At 55.1% G+C, this 17,104-nt stretch overlaps 1 protein-coding gene across 2 annotated transcripts in view; it reads right to left on the bottom strand.

Moving 5' to 3' along the window:
* SDK2 (sidekick cell adhesion molecule 2) overlaps window positions 1–17,104 on the bottom strand; it is a 254,736-nt gene that overhangs the window by 98,135 nt on the left and 139,497 nt on the right. For both annotated transcript variants that reach the window (XM_057318008.1, XM_026512320.4), the window contains exon 3: window positions 5,805–5,911. In XM_057318008.1, coding sequence (XP_057173991.1) covers window positions 5,805–5,911 — 107 coding nt within the window. The remainder of the gene's footprint in view (window positions 1–5,804; window positions 5,912–17,104) is intronic.

Below are 17,104 nucleotides of genomic sequence, written 5' to 3'. Positions count from 1 at the left end.
TTACAGAAGACTAGAACAAACACTCACATACCCACACCCAGCTTTGGGAACAGAACACTAACAAACCTCCCCCCTCCCACCATGGTGTCTGGCCCCCCCAGGCACCTCCCCTCCTTCTCCAGAGGTTAACTGTCACCCCGAATACTGTGGCAATCACACATGGCTTTCCCCCCAAGTTCTGCCACATAGAAATGCATCCTTAAACAATTTAGGGTTAATGTAGTTTAGTTCCAAGCCCTTTATACCTGGAATTATTTTGTATGTCTGCTGCGATTTGTTTTTGGTGCAATTTTTTTTTTTTGACCTCCAGCTATGCTGCCTGGATGTCCATGTGGCCAGGGAGCACAGCCCACCTGCAGGCTGGGTCTGTTTCTAGCGTTTTGCTGTCCTGCTAAGAACAGTCTCGTGGATCTTCTGGCGCACATGGCTAAGAGAGTCTCTAGGGCATGAGCCTAAGCGTGGAACTGCTGGGTCCTAGGGCATGCACACATTACCTTTACGAGATAATGCTAAACTGTTTCCAAATCACCAATTTACCACTTCGCGCTCCCGCCAGCACTGATGGGAGTTTCTGAGAACTCTTGGTCTTGCTAGACTCGTTGGTTTTTGCCAATCTGGTGGACATGAGATGGTGGATCATTGTGGTTTTGTTTATTAGGGAAACAGTACTTTCTCCCTCCAACAGATCGTATCATGCCTCTCCCCCAACCATGCATATTTATTTCCATTGCACTGTAACATCAAAAGTGCCGACCCCCTCTCAAATGCTACCATCTGTCTCTAGTGCCCCACTTCCTCACCTACATCTCCTTCCACTCTCTCCTTCCCTCACTCTGCTTCAGCTACCCTGGCCTCAGACACCCAAGCCTACCACAGGGCCTTTGCACTTGCCGTTCCCTGGCCAGAAAGATCTTATCCCTTTGTGTGACTCACCCTCTTGCTTCCTTTGAGACTCTGCTCAATGTCGCCTCCCCAGATGGCCTCTCTCAGCCACTACAGCAAACAAGACCCTTGCCCCAGGCTCCATTCCTCTTACTTGGCTTCATTTTTCCTTATAGTACTTTATTTTTCTCCATGGGCCTTCTATGTTCTGTATTCTATCATATATTCACCTTTTAACTTTGACGGCACCCTACTCCTTTCCTGAGGGCGGGAACAGGTGTCCCGGTTTCGTCTCCCGTGTCCTCCCTGCCTAGAACACAGCTCAGCAATGCAGTGGGCATACAGCGGGAGTTGTTGCACGAGTGATTGAATCATTCAGGCAAAATGGGTGCTCCAGAAAGACACAATAATGTTCTCTAGAACTGTAGCACAGCCCCTCAATATTCCGCATTCAATGCTCACACTCAGGTCAAGAATTAAGAAAAACGGGCCCACTGGTGGCCTTATGGGCATCAACCCCAACCACAGTCTTGATACCTCATGTCCCATCTTGTACAGGTGGCTTCTGGATACGGCAGGGCGCTTTGCCCTGGGGCCTATGGATGGGCTTGCTGCTCTCAGAATGTGGATGTGGACAGCCGGGAAGGATCCTTGACCCAGCAAGCCTCTCCTAACCCCTCAGCCGTTCAGCCAGCTTACTGCAAGCCAGAAATTTATGGCAACTTTAAAGACAAAGAGGAGACTGGGGCGGGGGGTGGTGGTGATGGTGAAGAGTACAGGCAGAAAGGGAGCTGGGGAGGGGGTGGATGTTTTATTGACTTCCTCTTAATTGCTGTAATTAAAAACATGTAAAGAATCTTTTTGTAACGACTTTGCCATTATCATTAGTTGTTAGCACAGCTGCCTTATTAATTTCTCGTTAGAACCCAATTCAGAGTCCGTCTTTGGGAAGGGGGTGGTGGTCCTGCCTGGCCCAGTCCCGGAAGGAGCCCGGAAGGGCAGCATCACCAGGAACCGGCTGCCTGGAGCCCCAGGGCAAAGCCTTCTGCCCCCTGGGATGCAGAAACCCACTGGGAGAGACGGAGGGGTCTGCAGAGGCAGCCATTGCCCACCCATCCTTAGACCTGTGGGCATCTGTGTGACTGTGTGAGAGAGGCAGGTGGACAGACAGACAGACGCAGGAGGTCTGCAGGGCACACAGCCGGGAGAGCCCCCGGACTGGGATTGGGTGAGCAAGGTGGAAGGTTTCAGGAGGCACTGCTACTGGCATCCTGAGAGTGCACGGTGAGTACCCGAGGGGGGGCGCCTCCTTAAATTCTGCATCCTCCTTGCCTCACTTGCCTTACCCTAGCCCCAGCTCTGGAGAGCAGACACGGTGGCGAGGAGTATGCCTGCGAAGGCGGCCAGAGTGAGAAAGGTGAATGTTTATTCCGGGACGCAAAGGGAAGAGGAAGCAAAAGCACTGAGAAGTTAAGTAACTTGCCCAAGGTCACCCAGCTAGCGAGAGGGGAGCCTGGATTTGAACGGGGGTGGGGGTGGGAGGGCAGTTCATGGCTACACCCTACAGTGTGACAGTAGCGAGGCAAGAAAAGATGGAAGGTAGAAATGCTGGCTGTGGGACCTTGGGCTGTCCTCTACCTTCTCTGAGCCTCTGTTTCCCCATCTAGAGATGTGCCTTGTACCACACGCCTTCCTGGCTCCCACACTTGTCCTGGGAACCCACGGGGGAAAGACAGGCACACAATTACACTGGAGGGATCCTTCTGGAGGCTCTGCCATATCTCCTTTAGCGTCTCCTGAGAGACATGGGCTTGAATCTGTGTGGGTTCCAAGGCGTCTTGGGGCACGTGCTCACCTTTCCAGGGGGATGGAGGCCGTGCTTCTTTCTTTGTCTGCCCCCACCCTGCACGCATACACCAGGTGCCCAGAGTCCTAAGCTACTCAGCGCCGAGGTTGGGGCTGGAAACCACACTTCCTGACCGTCCCCCCCATCCCGTGGCATGGCCATGTTTTAGGCACAAAAGAACCCGGGAACTACTTGTAAGTATTTTCATCTGCTCGCCTCTGCTGACAGCCAAGAAGAGCATGTGACTCCCACCCCACGGTGTGAGATGGTGTTCATCCTAGGTGGACACAGCATCCCTTTGCAGCGCTGTCTGGACATGGGACATGACAGTCCAGGGCACCCACCGGGTTCCATGGGAACCCTGACCTCAGCCCGTAAGCCCCCTCTCCCCACCCCCACTGCATTTTGATTTATCTCTTCCTGACCTTAGACGGCAGTGTGGTTGGGGGGGGGTGTTTTGGAATCGGGCAGCTGTGGGTTCAAGTCCCGCTCTGGTACTTCCTCACTGTGTGACTTCGGCCATCACCCCCCCCCCCCCACCGCCCCCATCAGCCTTGCGGGATAAGGACGGGAGAGAATGGTGTGCACTGCCCAGCAACAGGTGTAAATAGTGAGGTTGTGGGTGGGGGTGGTTTTGCCAGGTCTCCCCTTTCCCCACACCCAGGACCCTGGAGAGTGTTTTGATTGGGGGGGGGGACGGGTTGGATAGCAAATTCTTCAACTTCCATAACTAGAGAGAGAGACCCCCTGGATGAGACAAGTTGTGTTCAGCAAGGGAAGGGACGGGGAGGTGAGTTTCCCTTCTCTGGCCCGCTGTGGCCACTGGGGTGGGGTGAAACTGTCATTAACTTGTTAGGATGAGTGTTTTTCTCAAGCGCCCGCTGGAGTCCCCAGGGCTCCCCTCACTCCTCTGGCGTTAGGTCCAAAGGGCTGCAAAGAGTGGGTTCTCCTTTACGATGCTACAGAGCAAGGCGGCTCGATGTGATTTGAGGAGTGGTTCTCAGGGCTGGCCCGGGCGCTGCAGCTGGTGGTCAGGAAGGGGGAGAACCTGGGCCTCCCCACTGCATTCAGTCCTTCGGGCCCTTCCAGGTACCCCGTTCTCTGCCAGGGACCACCTGTGGCCACACGGGCACAGCTAAGCAGCAGCCCCGTAGAGCCTGGTGGCAACGACGGTTGTGACCGTGTGCCCAGGCTCCCAGAGCCCAGCTGACACGTAGCTTTGAGGGCACAGCGATGCCCTGGGAGAGGCGGCTGAGGGGGCAGACGCTGGGCTGACCGCACGGCCCAGGTGCGAGTGTCAGCTCACTGCTCTGCATTTGGCCAGAACCGTGTGTGCCAGGAGCCCTCCCATTCCGTGGCCTGCTTCTTCTCTCCTTACCACGAGCTACAGAAAACGAACTGCAGCAGGAACGCTCGCTGACTGCAGACGTCTTACGTGCAGGTGCCGGCTGGGTGCGCTAGGCACATGAGCTCAAGGAATTCTCTGGATGAGCCTAGACTGTCGGGGACATCGTGTCCTGGATGGCGTTCCCAACTGCATGCACACAGACACGCACGCGTGTGTCGTCACCAGCACCAAGGTGAACAAAGGGGCAGACCAACCTAGGCATGCGCATTTGCACGCATGCTTGCACACAGATATGTGGATACGTGTGTATGCACACACGTGCACACGTGTTCTCTCCCACACGCAGGGGACCAAGAAGCAGACTGATGCGCACACACACACACTCGCACACACGTGCAGGAACCCATACGCACGCACGCACACCTGCACGCACATGGGCACACACATGCACACGCAGTCTCTCTGGAGGCTGGCCTGTGGCTCTGCCCCTGCCCCTGCCCCTGCCCCGCGGGACTCCGGGCGCTGGCTAAATGGAGCTCCCCGGGAGCTCTCCAGCCGCTGGCAGTGCCCTGATCCATCATCTTAACTCAGGGCTTTTCCGCTCCTCTGAGTGAGCTGAGTTGCCTTTAGTGCTGATTTATGGAGACAATCCGTCCTCCACTTTTGATTACGGTTGTTTTCCATAATTATTATCAACACTCTTTGCCTCACTTGAGGTTTCCTTTTAGATTTCTCTACCCTGCTTCTGTTCAAGTAGCAAGTTCTCTCCTGTGCTAATTCAGAGGCGAGCCCCTGTAGGCTCCGGGTGAGAAGGTGTCCCTTTTTTTTTTTATTTTTTTATTTCAAGGCTCACTAAGGCTTTCCAATCTCCCATGTCCCACTGTGCCACCTCGGACCTCTGCCCCTGGAAGAACCCGAGATGAAACAGCCCATAATGAGGCTCATTTGTGGCACACGGCAGCTATTTTAGGATGGCGGGCAGCCCGGGAAGGGGAAGCTGAGTCTCAGGAGGGGAGTGTTGTTGGGTGCTCTGGGGCCCTGGTCCCTGAGATGCACCTGGGATCTTCTGAAACTGCCTTCCCTTCTTCCATTTGAGAAAGTCCTTCCGGGGACTGGTAGAGGGACTTGCAGGGGCCTACACTTTACTGTCTGCTCACCTGGCTCCTCCAGGAACCCAGACTCGTCATCCCCACCCCTCCCTCTTAGGGTCATGGTGCCACTAGGAGGCATCCCCCAATGACCCCGCGGATCACGGGACCCGCTCGCTGTTACAGCTCCCGGGCTGAGCGAGTTGGAGGATGGCAAGGTTAAGGTCATGGGGGGCACCAGGAAGTCTGCGGAGAAGAGCGTCAGAGCTGAAGAGGTTCAGGTGGGCCACCAAGAAGAGCCCCAAGTGTGAGGCCCAGCCAACCCTAGAGAAGGCCCTTGAACCAGGTGACAGGGCCCCCTTTATAAAAGCAGCTGCCGGTCCCATGTAAAGAGTGCTGAACTCTGAGCCGACAGACGTATGTGTCCCTGGTCAGTGGTGCCGCCTTGAGAGCACCTGTCAACCACAAAACGAGGGCACTCCCATGACAGCCGAGAAGGGCCACCATCAGCACCCTATGAGCAGGGGAGGCTACGGCTGGATTTGGCTCTCCCCAGAGCATGGTGGTGGGTGAGGACCCTGCAGACCCTCCCCTGCTCCACACCCCTCCCTGCCCCCAAGTCGCCCAGCGTACTACTCACAGGCCACCTGGACCTCGGTTTGCCGCTGCAGCAGAGCGCCCATCCGGTTCCGCACGATGCAGCGGTAGAAGCCTGCGTGGGTGCGGTCCAGGCTGGTGATCATGTACCTGGGGGCAGACGAGACAGCCAGTGAGCAAGTCGGGCAGGTGCAGGGATGCACGTGTCAGAGTGGGATCAGAGGGGGACGGTCGCCAGGTCACCCTCTTCCTGAACGGAGAGCACCAGGGAGTTCCGGATTCTCTGCCATGTCTTGGAGTCACAGGAAGGTCCCCATCAATGGAAGCGTCCCTCCCGAGGGCAGCCAGGCTTTTGCTCAGGTGCTTAGGGAGCAGCCTGCATTTTCCCGTAGACGGGAGGCGCCATGCCTGAGCCCTTGACCCTGGTGGTGACCCGGCCTCCGGGACTGGAGGTCCTCTGCTGGAGGCTGCTGTCCTCCCTTGCCTGTGACTCACATAACTGGGAAGGTGGGGGCATTCTGTTTCGGCCAGGCCCAGGACTGTACTGTAAATATGAATCGAAATGGATGGGGGTGGCGGAGGCAGGAACCTTCCTATGCTTCCCCAAATGCTTTGTATCAACTCACCCTTAACACTCCAGACAGCGCCACTGCCACTTTGTGGAGGGAAAAGGCAGAGCCTCCCGAGCAGGACAGGGTGGCTTTCTGTATGTGTGGGCCCTGAGGCCAGGATGCACGAACCCAAGGAGGACCGTTGGGAGCCTGCTCTGGGAGCACGTGACTGGCCCAAAGGGCAGCAGAGTCTGGTGGTAGGGGACAGGTAGCTGGAGCGCAGGTATGCAGGGCACTGACCTGGCTGAGAGGCAGGGAGGAGGCCAGGCCAAGTTGGTGAGAGGGCCTTCCGGCTGGTAAGACATGGGCAGGTGGTGCTCTCTGATACGGAGGGGGCTAGTTCCCCTGGTGCCCCCTCTGTGATCACCTTTCCTGTCCCAGACCAGTGGATGGCCCAGCAGGGACCTCAGAGGATCAGGGGGCTTGTGCCTACGACATCTTCTCCATTCTTGGGTGTCCTAGGGTTTGCCCAGCTGACTTGGTGGACAAGCTCATTGCCACCTGGCCCTAGGCTATGCCATCCCTGGGACAGAGCAACCTTATTCTCAAGAGTTGCTAAGTTTCCTTTTACACAAGTTCCAGCCGGGGCTTATCAGGACCATGAGCACCACCATCTCCACCACCACCGCCACCACCACCACCATCACCGACACCAACATCATCACCGACACCAACATCACCATTAGTACCACCACCACCATCATCATCACCACCATTGCCATCACCACCACCATCACCATCACCACCACCATCACCATCACCATCACCATCACCGTCACCATCTCACGACAGTGAAACAAGCACTGCCCCTTTCTGAGCACCGGCTATGCCTCTGGCCTGGTCTTAAGTACTTTCCCTACATTTTTTCATTTCACACAGCAGTTCCCAGACTATTGGATATCATGGACTAGTAACACTTAAAAAAATGGGGCTTGACATAAGACTGTCAACATTTTACTTTGCCAAGTAAGATCATTAAAACCAACCAACCAAAAAGCAAACAGACAAACAATCCAGCAACCAAAAACTTAAAAAAAAAACACAAATGGATAATATTAAAAAGTGCCAGGCAGGGAGAGAAAAATAAACAGAAAAGGTCAGCCTTTTATCTAAAAAGGACATTTTGAGGTCACAGAGCAGAAATGTAATCTCAGCATAAAAGCAATTCTAACAAATTTTTAAACTTAAATTTTATGCAAACCCGTTACACTAGCTTCACTTTCCTTGTCGTATGCGAACAAGGGCGAATAGCTGCGGGGCTACACATGAGAGTCCTTCACTTAATCCTTGAGCGGGTACATTTATCAGTATCCCCATTTTAGAGGTGGGGAGACTGAGGTTCAGAAATGTTTCCTCACTGACAGGCAGTCTCATAGGTGTAAGAGGCAGGGCCAGGGTCCCACAGAGGCTGCGTGACCCCAGCTGCTAACCAGTTCAACACAGACGTCATTTTCCAAAGGGCCCCCCTTCTGTCCTGGGACTCATGGATGCTCTGGTTCTGGCTGTGGCTCTGCACCGTGATTCAGAACCTTCTGGCTGTCTAAGCCTCTTATCTCTGCCACCGGCTGCAGTTCTTATCTGTCCCTCGCGACTGCGCACAGTGTGATGGAGGGGAGATAGCGGGCGCCCAGGCTCTGGCAAATTTCCCGTTCTGCTTCCACCCCACCCTCAAGCCCATTCCCACTCTCGCTTGCCTCGACCGCAAGGAGGGGAGATAGCTTTGGGGAAACTGTTTGGGTCTCGAAAGCGATGGGGTGACCTGACAGGAGAGATGGAAGGCGAGATTGGCTGGAACAGCTCTCTATCTTTGAAAATGGAATCCGAAAATTATTAAAAAGCTGCAGGGAGAGAACTATGAATGGAAACAGCCCCCAAAACTAACAAAAAGATGCTCAACTCCCATCACAATGAAAGGCCAAGCAAAACAAGACAACGTTCACATCTCAGACTGCCGAAGACTTTCGTGTTCGATCACGCGCAGCGCTGGCCGGAGTGGGGGGGAGGGGAGATGTACCCTCAGGTCAGCCAGTGCAAGTGCAGAGTGGTCCAGCCTTTGGGGAAAAATCTTTCAGAATGAGCACAGGCAAGCCTTTTGACCCAGAGGCCGCACTCCTGCGAGCTGGCCTCTTAGATATACTGCAAAAATGTGGTAAACAAACAAACAAACAAACAAACAAAAAACCAGGAGCTCAAGGTGGCATTCCTTTGAACGGCAGAGATACACATGCAACCGGAAACAACCTAGACATCCGTCAAGAACGCAACTGGGTCAGTTACCAACGTTGCAGCCGCCGAATGAATGAGGAGCCCCTGTCCGTATGAGACAGAATGGTCTCCGAGATGCACAAAGCACGGAAAGGAAGTCGAAGCTGGAGAGGGGGAGATGCTTATGGAAGTAACAACACGAGGAAGGAAGCGGCCAAGCAGTACCACGGCGGAGCGTCAGGGACCAGAGTGATAACGGACGGTTCTGGCTCTCAGTAAGCTGCTGCGTATGGACACAGGCTACCAGGCCCTTCGTCTGATGTTTAGGATCATGCAAATCGACCCAATAAAAATAATTTCAGTTTGTGGACCAAAAAAAAAAAAAAAAAAGTTAAAGAAGAGTGTAAATGGTATGATACCATGTAGGTAAATGAGACAGAATACACATTTGTATATATTTGCATACGTATGAAAACACGTACGTAAAATGTGTATATTTGCATATGATACAAGTACCTAAATGTATATATTTGCATAAACATGATACACGTACATAAAGCGTTTTCTAGATGGGGATACTCGATGGATACCTGTTATCTCCCTTTTGGGAGAAGTGCTGGGTAGGGAGGGAGGGAAACTTCTACTTTTTATGTCTTTCTATGTCATCAGAATTTCTTTCATTGTATGCATATATTGCTTTTATTTTAAAAATAAAATGTAAAAATGCACTTTGAGCATATAATTTAAGTATACATTATAGAACAGACACCAGGGACTCATTGGATGTGGGTTTGTTTGCTGATGTCAGTGATGCGTGGTGAAATTTAAACTTTAATAAAAGTAGATTTCTGCACAAGGCTGTATGTCTGTTTGCTTCAGCCAGGAATCCCCCAGGCCCCGGGGGAAGGTCAACTGGCTGCAGGCCGGCCCCTCCCCCAAGGCCCGAAGAGGAGCACTGGCCCTGGGCCTCCCTTCCATCCCCCTGCAGTGGAGGCCAGGTGCTCCCTGGCCTGGCAGAGTGGGGTGCAGCCTCCTCTCCATCCCCCAGCCTCCCTCTCCTCCCCACATGGGAGACCTATTTCTGGCTGGATGGAAACATTATTTAAAGTAACAGTTCCGCCCACTGCCTTTCCTACCAGGGAAGCCCGCCTCACTCCACCCCAATTGCAGCTTCGGTCTCCCTGCCTCCTAGGCGGGTGGATGAGGCAGCCGGCCAGCATCTCAGCTTGCAAATCTAGCGCGCTGTACGCAGCCTTGATAACGATAGTAGCAGCGCTCATTATCCCTGAAATGCTCCCTTCTGGGCCCTCTGGACACACTCAGCCCCCAGCTCCGTCTGCCCCACCCACCTGCGGCCGCGGGCCTGGCAGGAAAGTGGATGAGCCCAGCCCTGTCCCCTCCAGGGGCAGGGGGATGGACGGAATTCCCTGTACAGCAGGGCCTACACCTGATCCACCGAAGGGGAGCATGGCATTGGAGAAAGCACCGGAGCTTCTGACTCAGAAATTTAGGCTTGACTTTCCCCTCTACTCTTTCTTAGGAATGTGGGCTGGGCTTGTTATGGAGCCTTGCAAGCCTCAGTTTTGCCATCTGTAAAATGGTGACAATGATGGCCATCTTTGATAGGCTGATTATAAGAGGCCCTGGATATAACTCCAGGCATACAGCAGGTGCTGCACAAGCACCTGGCAAATGAAGGAGCAGGTGTATGAGTCACTGGCGGTGAGTGGAAGGTATGGGGTGAGGTGGGGAGGTTCAGAGAGGAGGACAAGGGAGTGTGGCGGAACCCCCCACCGGAATGCGGATCCATGAGGGGCTCCACACCAAGCATCAGATTCCCTTGCCTGGCAAATCCTTCAGCTTTCCCATGGACGTGTGAACCCCAACAGTGCCCAGCCACCGGCAAAGGACCTGCCATGCCCCCTCGGTTACCCAATCTTCTTTATTGGTAGAGGGGCCTCACCTCAGCCCCTCAGCTGCCAACAGAGGGTGTGCCCTCCTCTTCTGCCTCCTCAGGGACCCCGAGGCCAGTGAAAATGACAGACCCCCTTCCAAAGTTTGCTCCTCTCAGCTTCCTGACCCCAGTGAACTTCCTGCCACTAGGCTGACCTCCCGACCTCCTGGTAATCTCAGTTTGTGTCCTCTGGGTGCAGAGCCTGAGCCGGGCTTCTCTGCGGACAAGGAGCAGCGACGGTGGGTAAGGGGCACCTCTTCCTGGCTGACCTGCAGCTTTATTCTCCCTCTGATGACAAAAAGTCCCAGGGGCGTGGCTTGAGGGACTGAGGGACACCTGGAGTCACCCACCTTGAGCCCCCTCGAAGGACCACTTATTTATTGATTTCTTCTGGGAAACCCATGCACGGGACATAAAGACTAGAAGAAAAGGTGCACAGGAAACGTCTCTCCCACCCCGTGCCCCAGTTGCCCGGTCACTCCCAGCTCCACACACACATAACCGCGGCGACTAGCTTCCTGGTCGCTTTTCAGAACTTCTCCAGGCGAACACAAGCACATGCGAGTTCACGATCCCTCCCCTTTCCAGCAGGAGACTCAGGGCCTCCTTTCGGCAGTTCTACTCCCTCCTTTGTGCGTGTGACAAGGAGATCTTTCCATAACCGCATGTGTGTGCACGTAACTGACCTTCCTCAGGCTTCCTAACAGTGGCGGAGTGGCCAGTGGCGAGGAAGCCTTGCTTTGTCCCCACTGGATGGTCAAATGGAGAAGGCGGGGGGAGTGGGGGGGGTGGTGGTGGGGGGAGAGCCCTGGGGCAGGGCTTGGCCAGGGTGGAAAGAAACGGAGACGCACTAAGGGTCCACACGGTTCTCCCTGCCCCCCCTCAGTGTCCCGATTCGGCCGGCAGGACCCACCGGCTCAGTCCACTCCTCCGAGATGGAGAGAAGAGCTCAGGGTGCAGGGCGCACGGTGAGCCGGGGAGGAGCCAGGACAGAGAGATGGACTCTCGGAGACACGGGCTGGGCAGGGAGGAAAGGAGGCCCTAACAAACGTGGCATCTTCTCCGGCACACGAGGAAACACACAGTGCCCTTTTTGGTTCGAGTCCTTGAGTGTCACAGTTGATATTTAAAATGATTCTTCCTCGCATTAAATAAGATATTTCAATTCCACGGAGCTGTCAGGAGCTGATGCGGACACTAGAAATAATAGGCACACTCTCCTTGTATTGTCCTCGTTAATAAATCAGCTGCCTGGAGATGCACGCGCTGGTGCTCACGCAGAGGAAGGGGGGGTGTGTGTGCGTGCACACGTGTGTACATGCGTGCACCACTGCTCCCCCACCCCTCCACATTCCTGTGCTTCCACCCACGTGCACGCTTACACCCACACGGACGCACATTTATGCATACGTGTAACAAAGTTGTGTACGCACAAGCGCACTCATGCCACTCCACACACACACATGTGCACACACACCCAGCACATGAGCACTCACGCACACCCACGTTTGCATACATGCACACCCACACACACCGTGCACATGGTCATGCACACCTGTGCACACTCACACAAGGCACACAGTGTATATACACACGTACACATACACGCTCACACAGCCTGGACACACACTCGTGCGTACACATGTGCACGCACTCCCATATGGACACACACTCGTGTGTTCATGCGTGCCTGTGTGCACACAACAGGCACACCCACCCACACTCATGCAAACACACTCATGCACACGGGTAACACTTCTGGGGTGAACCCATGTCCAGCCGCTCCTATCCGAGGTCACCCAGGGCACCCCAATCCACCCTGCTCTCACACTGAGGCCCTGGGCACTCTGCGCTCTCACACTAAAGCCCCGGGCGCTCTGGGCTGCCACATTCAGATGCGCTCAGGACACGCGGGTGTCCGGTCACAGACCACACACTCTCTCCCACCAAACCATATCTTCCAGGGGCAAGGGAGCCCCCGGGGACTGACCCCTTGGTGCTAGGGCTTTTCTCTCCAGAGGCACTGTGTGTGGAGAGGAGGGAAGCTGGACAGGGAAGGAACTGAGGTTTGGGGCAAACAGATCCCCCAGCCGTGCCCCTTCCCTGGGCTCCCTCACTAGGGTGTGGGCTCTCCGTGACTTACCCGCTAGGCCTCTTTTCTTCAAGTGAGCTGTGCTGGGGGCAGGGGGACGGGTGGGGGGAAAGCAGCCAAGCCTCTACATCCACTGGGGGGTGAGCGAGGGCTCTGGGCCTCCTGCCTGCCGGTGTCACCACAGACGGCCGAGGCTGACACAGGCTGAGCTCTGGGGACGCAGGCTTCCTTCCCTCTTCCCAAGGACTTTTGGGCAATGGGAGACACAGCAAGTCCTAGTGTGTGCCTGTGTCCTCCCAGACCTGCGGACACACGCCCCGTTCCCCTTCCTGCAGCAGGGAGACAGCGGGCCCTCCAAGCACTGGCCACCGGGGCCGCAGCAGGCTAGAAAGGGGCCCCACCTCGTGGGTTTGCTTTTGCAAAGGTTCCTCAGGAAAGAAAGCAAAACTCCATCCAGAGTGATATAAAGGGGAAAGTACATGTACCAGAAAAGAGATAATAGTAATGTACCATTATATAATTAACATAATTAGCATGAGGATAAAAAGTGTCATGTATCTAACATATATCAGCTCAGCTAATGCTCACGATTCCGGAGGAGGCTCGTGCTAATGGAAGCTCAGTCTATAGCCGAGAAAACTGGGCCCAGAGTCATTAAGTAACCTGCTGCAGGTCACAGAGCGAACGAGTACCTCGCGCACAGGGGCGGTCTGGTACACAGACAGGATGGACCTCACCGAGACGCGTACCCAATCATTGGGGTCTCTCCTTTCTGGGGTTTGCTTGGAAGAAGGAAGTGCTATCTACACTCTGCTTCTTACACGCAGAGAAACTGTTGATGGAGGGACAAGAGGGGTTTCTGGGCAGGACCTGATGATTTGGTCTGCGGCACGTTGCAGAGAAAGCTGGTGCCGAGTGCTGGCCACTCAGTATCCGTGGAGATGCAGGGGCCTGGGGCATGACTGCCCAGGAAAACTCTTTAGTGGGGCTTTTGGTTCTGGAACGGGATCCAGTAAGAGAGCATCGGGAACAGCCGAACTGTTCTGTGTGATGCCCTCACTGGCAGGTCGCGTTTTCCCTCTGGCAGCTTTGGCAGCTGCCTGAAGAATCCTGAATTCATGGGCTGGTAGGGGGCGGGGGAGAGAGACAGACAGACAGACACACACAGAGGCACAAGCTGCCCCCGCACAGGAAGAGACGGATCTCGAGGGCGGCTGGTCCTGGGAGGATGATGTCAGGAAGATACACCCCGTGGTGAGGGCTGGCAGGGCAATTTAGGAACAGTGATTTCTCTCCTTCTATTTTAAGCAGTTTCTGTCCTGTGCTGTAATTCCCCTCCCACACCTTTGGTAAGAGTGTTACGCACCCGACTGGCTTGTGCTAATGGCGCTTCAGGGAAGGAAGGGAGCCGCTGTGCTCCGACCAGGGGAGGGGCCGCCCTTGGAAGGGAGGTGGCAGCCTGGGCGGGGAGGTGCTGAGTGAGGCCTGGGGGTCCTCTGGAGCAGGAGTAGGACAGGTGGCACTGAGGCCCAGGCCAGGTGAGCAACGTTGTCCCCAGGGTCCTTGGAAGGTGTGAGAGGGTCAAGGGCTCACCCCTCACAGACCGCGGACATTTGGATAGTGGAGGACCTGGGTACAGTGGGTGCCCCCACCGCCTAGAGGGCTGCAGGGTGGAGGGTGCCACAAGAGACAGAGGGGGAGAACCCCTGATTCTGACTACAGAATATGGGGGAGATGGAGGCTGGCTCACAGGTGCAGGGCTATGCGCTCACCCCTTCTCCTGCCTCAGGGCCTCCCCTGTGGCCACACGGGGGTGGCTGGAACCTCAGCGGCGCCGGGTCCCCCCTCTGGGTGCAGGTAAGGGACAGAGATGTGGGAGCAGCCGGGACTTGCTCCCATCACATCTGTGGCACCTGCAGCCTGCAGGGACGGGGCTGGGTGCAGGGCCTTGGCAAGATGCCTGCGTCCAGAAAGTAGAAAGATCCCTGCTGGCCCCATTCTCCAGCTCTACCAGACTTCTGGTGCTTTCTGATGAAAACAAGCTGCCCCTCGCCTCTCCACGGGCAGCCCCTCAGCCCACAGGGTCCCTCTCCACTTTTGGCTAGGACTGTAAGTGCACTCCGGCCAGTTAACACACTCCTAGCCTGCTGACCTTGATCCGTAACAGAGTTAATTTGCTTTCTTTCAAGATATGCAGATTTCCATTGGCCTTGGAGAATGAAAGACCAGAACTTTTCCTAGGCCACAGAGGAGGGCAAGTCTGTTGATGCCTCCTGGGCTCTCTGATTAGTCCAACGATCTTTTAGCAAAATGTTTTTCTTTTTTAAGGTCACGCTATGACTTCACTGACCTCCCTTGGTGCATCTGAAGACCTTGCCCTCCTTTGCAGAAAGAACAGAGCACTTGTGTACATCACCAGGCTCTCTTGCACACCCCCCAGCCCCCCCAGGTATTAGGGAACTAGAACTGCTTGCACAACCCCCAGGAACCGAGACAACTCTGTACGTGGCGTTGTCAAATCTGCATGTAATCAAGAAACGTCAGAACGCTCTACTCCCTTAACTGATTAAACCCGTTAAACATCTCTAGGCCAGGCAGGAACCTCGGAGCTGGCCTTTGGACAAGAGTCCACCTTCTTCCCAGGTGGCTGGCCTCCTGAATAAAGCTCATACTCCTTTACAATCAAAACTTGTCTCTTGAGTAGTGGCTTTTTGAGCAATGGGCAGCTGAACTGGGAACTGGGGTTTCGGCAACAGGATGTCCCCTCCAGGAAGCCTTCTTGAATATCTCCCAAGGTTGTCCCAGAATTCTCTCCTGCCAGAACTGGTGCATTTGTCACAAGTGAATGTAATGTCCTATGTACTTGTACGTGTCTCCCTGAGGTCATGTCTTATACACTGCCCCATGTTCCCCACACACTGTGCCTGAAACAACACATGCTCAGTGAACATTCTCTGGATGAGTGGATGAGATGGCCAGTGTAGAAGGCCACAGAATGCCCCCCAGAGAAGTCCACATCCAAATTCCCAAAGCCTGTATGTCACCTTATAGGAGATGATGGTTAAATGGGGTTCCCCCAAAAGATATGTTGACATCCTGATCCCAATATGTGTCAATGTGTCCTTATTTGGAAACAGGGTCTTAGCAGATGTAATGAGTTAAGATGAGGTCATTAGGGTGGGCCCTAATGCAAGGTGACCGGTGACCTCGTAAGAAGAGACACAGACACAAACACACAGGGAGAAGGCCATGGGCCACTGCAGGCAGAGACTGGAGCGACGCGGCCACAGACCAAGGAGCACCGACCACAGCAGAAGCTAGAAGAGAGCCATACGATGGAGCCTGGGCAGGGGCCTGGGAGCCTTCAGAGAGGGGGGCCTGTGGACACCTTGATTTCCAACCTCCGGCCTCCAGAACTCAGAGAGAATCCAGGTCTATTGCTTTAAGCCCTCTCCACCCCCTCCACACCCCCCAGTTTGTGGCACTTTGGGACAACAGCTCCAGCGAATTCACACAGATGGCAGCAGGGACTCCTCAGCTGTGATTTAGTTACGGACCCGAGATGGGGGCATGATCCTGGGTGATTCGACAGGCCCAGACGTGATCCCAAGCATCCTGCTGAAAGGGTGATGTGAGGAGAAAAACAGGCTGGAGGCATGAGGGGCAAGAGCCAAGGGATGCAGGGAAAGGGGAGGAGGTGAGGGTTTTTCTCCCCTCCGGCCTCCAGCAGGAATGCTGCGCTGTCAATGCCTCGAGTTTAGGACTTCCGGCCGCTGGAACTGTAGGAGGATCCGTGTGCTCTGTTCTGAGTCACTAAGTGCATGGTTATTCGTTACAGCAGCTGGTGGGAAACTCATGCAGCCAGATCCCCTACAGGTCGGGGATGCAGCCGGGCCGGGAAGGTCTCTTGGACAATGTGGGGGGGGGGGCGGAGGGGGGGGGATGACTCTGGATGCCTAAGAAGCAGGCAGCCGGAGGGCTGAGCTGGGCTAGATGCCGAATTGCCCAAGGCGGCTGCTTAGACAAGACATAGCCTGTGGGCTTGGACGACCACTTTCTGATGGATGGTTCGGCTGGGGGGCTCAGGACCCCCTGCAGGGCCTCCCCTCCCTGCCCCAGGCCTCCCTGCTACTCCTGAGCCCTGTGTGCGGCCCTAAGCCTCCCTGCTCCACCGGGAGACGCCGCGATGCTCAGATTGGTCCTGGGGCCTGTGGTCAATGAGAAGGATGGTGGCATTATTGAGCTGGAGGCTGCTGACACCATGACAGCCCAGGCTAGAGTTGGCTGGGGAGGGTGTCTGTCCGCCCTGTGACCTTCTGGGCCAATTAACTGCTCTCAATGAACAAGAGAAAGGACTTCATTAAGGGCTGCCATCAGCGGGGTGGTCCCCACAGACTCAGAGCAAGAAGACAGGTAGGGGAGGAGGGAGGCTCAATGTGGCCACTCAGCAGACACAGGTGGGACTGTCACTGTGGGGAGAG

The sequence above is a fragment of the Ursus arctos genome, unplaced genomic scaffold (genome assembly GCF_023065955.2).
Source record: "Ursus arctos isolate Adak ecotype North America unplaced genomic scaffold, UrsArc2.0 scaffold_24, whole genome shotgun sequence".
Taxonomy (NCBI): Eukaryota; Metazoa; Chordata; class Mammalia; order Carnivora; family Ursidae; genus Ursus; species Ursus arctos.
The sequence above is the reverse complement of the archived record's forward strand: the minus strand, read 5'-3'. Positions and strand labels throughout refer to the sequence as shown.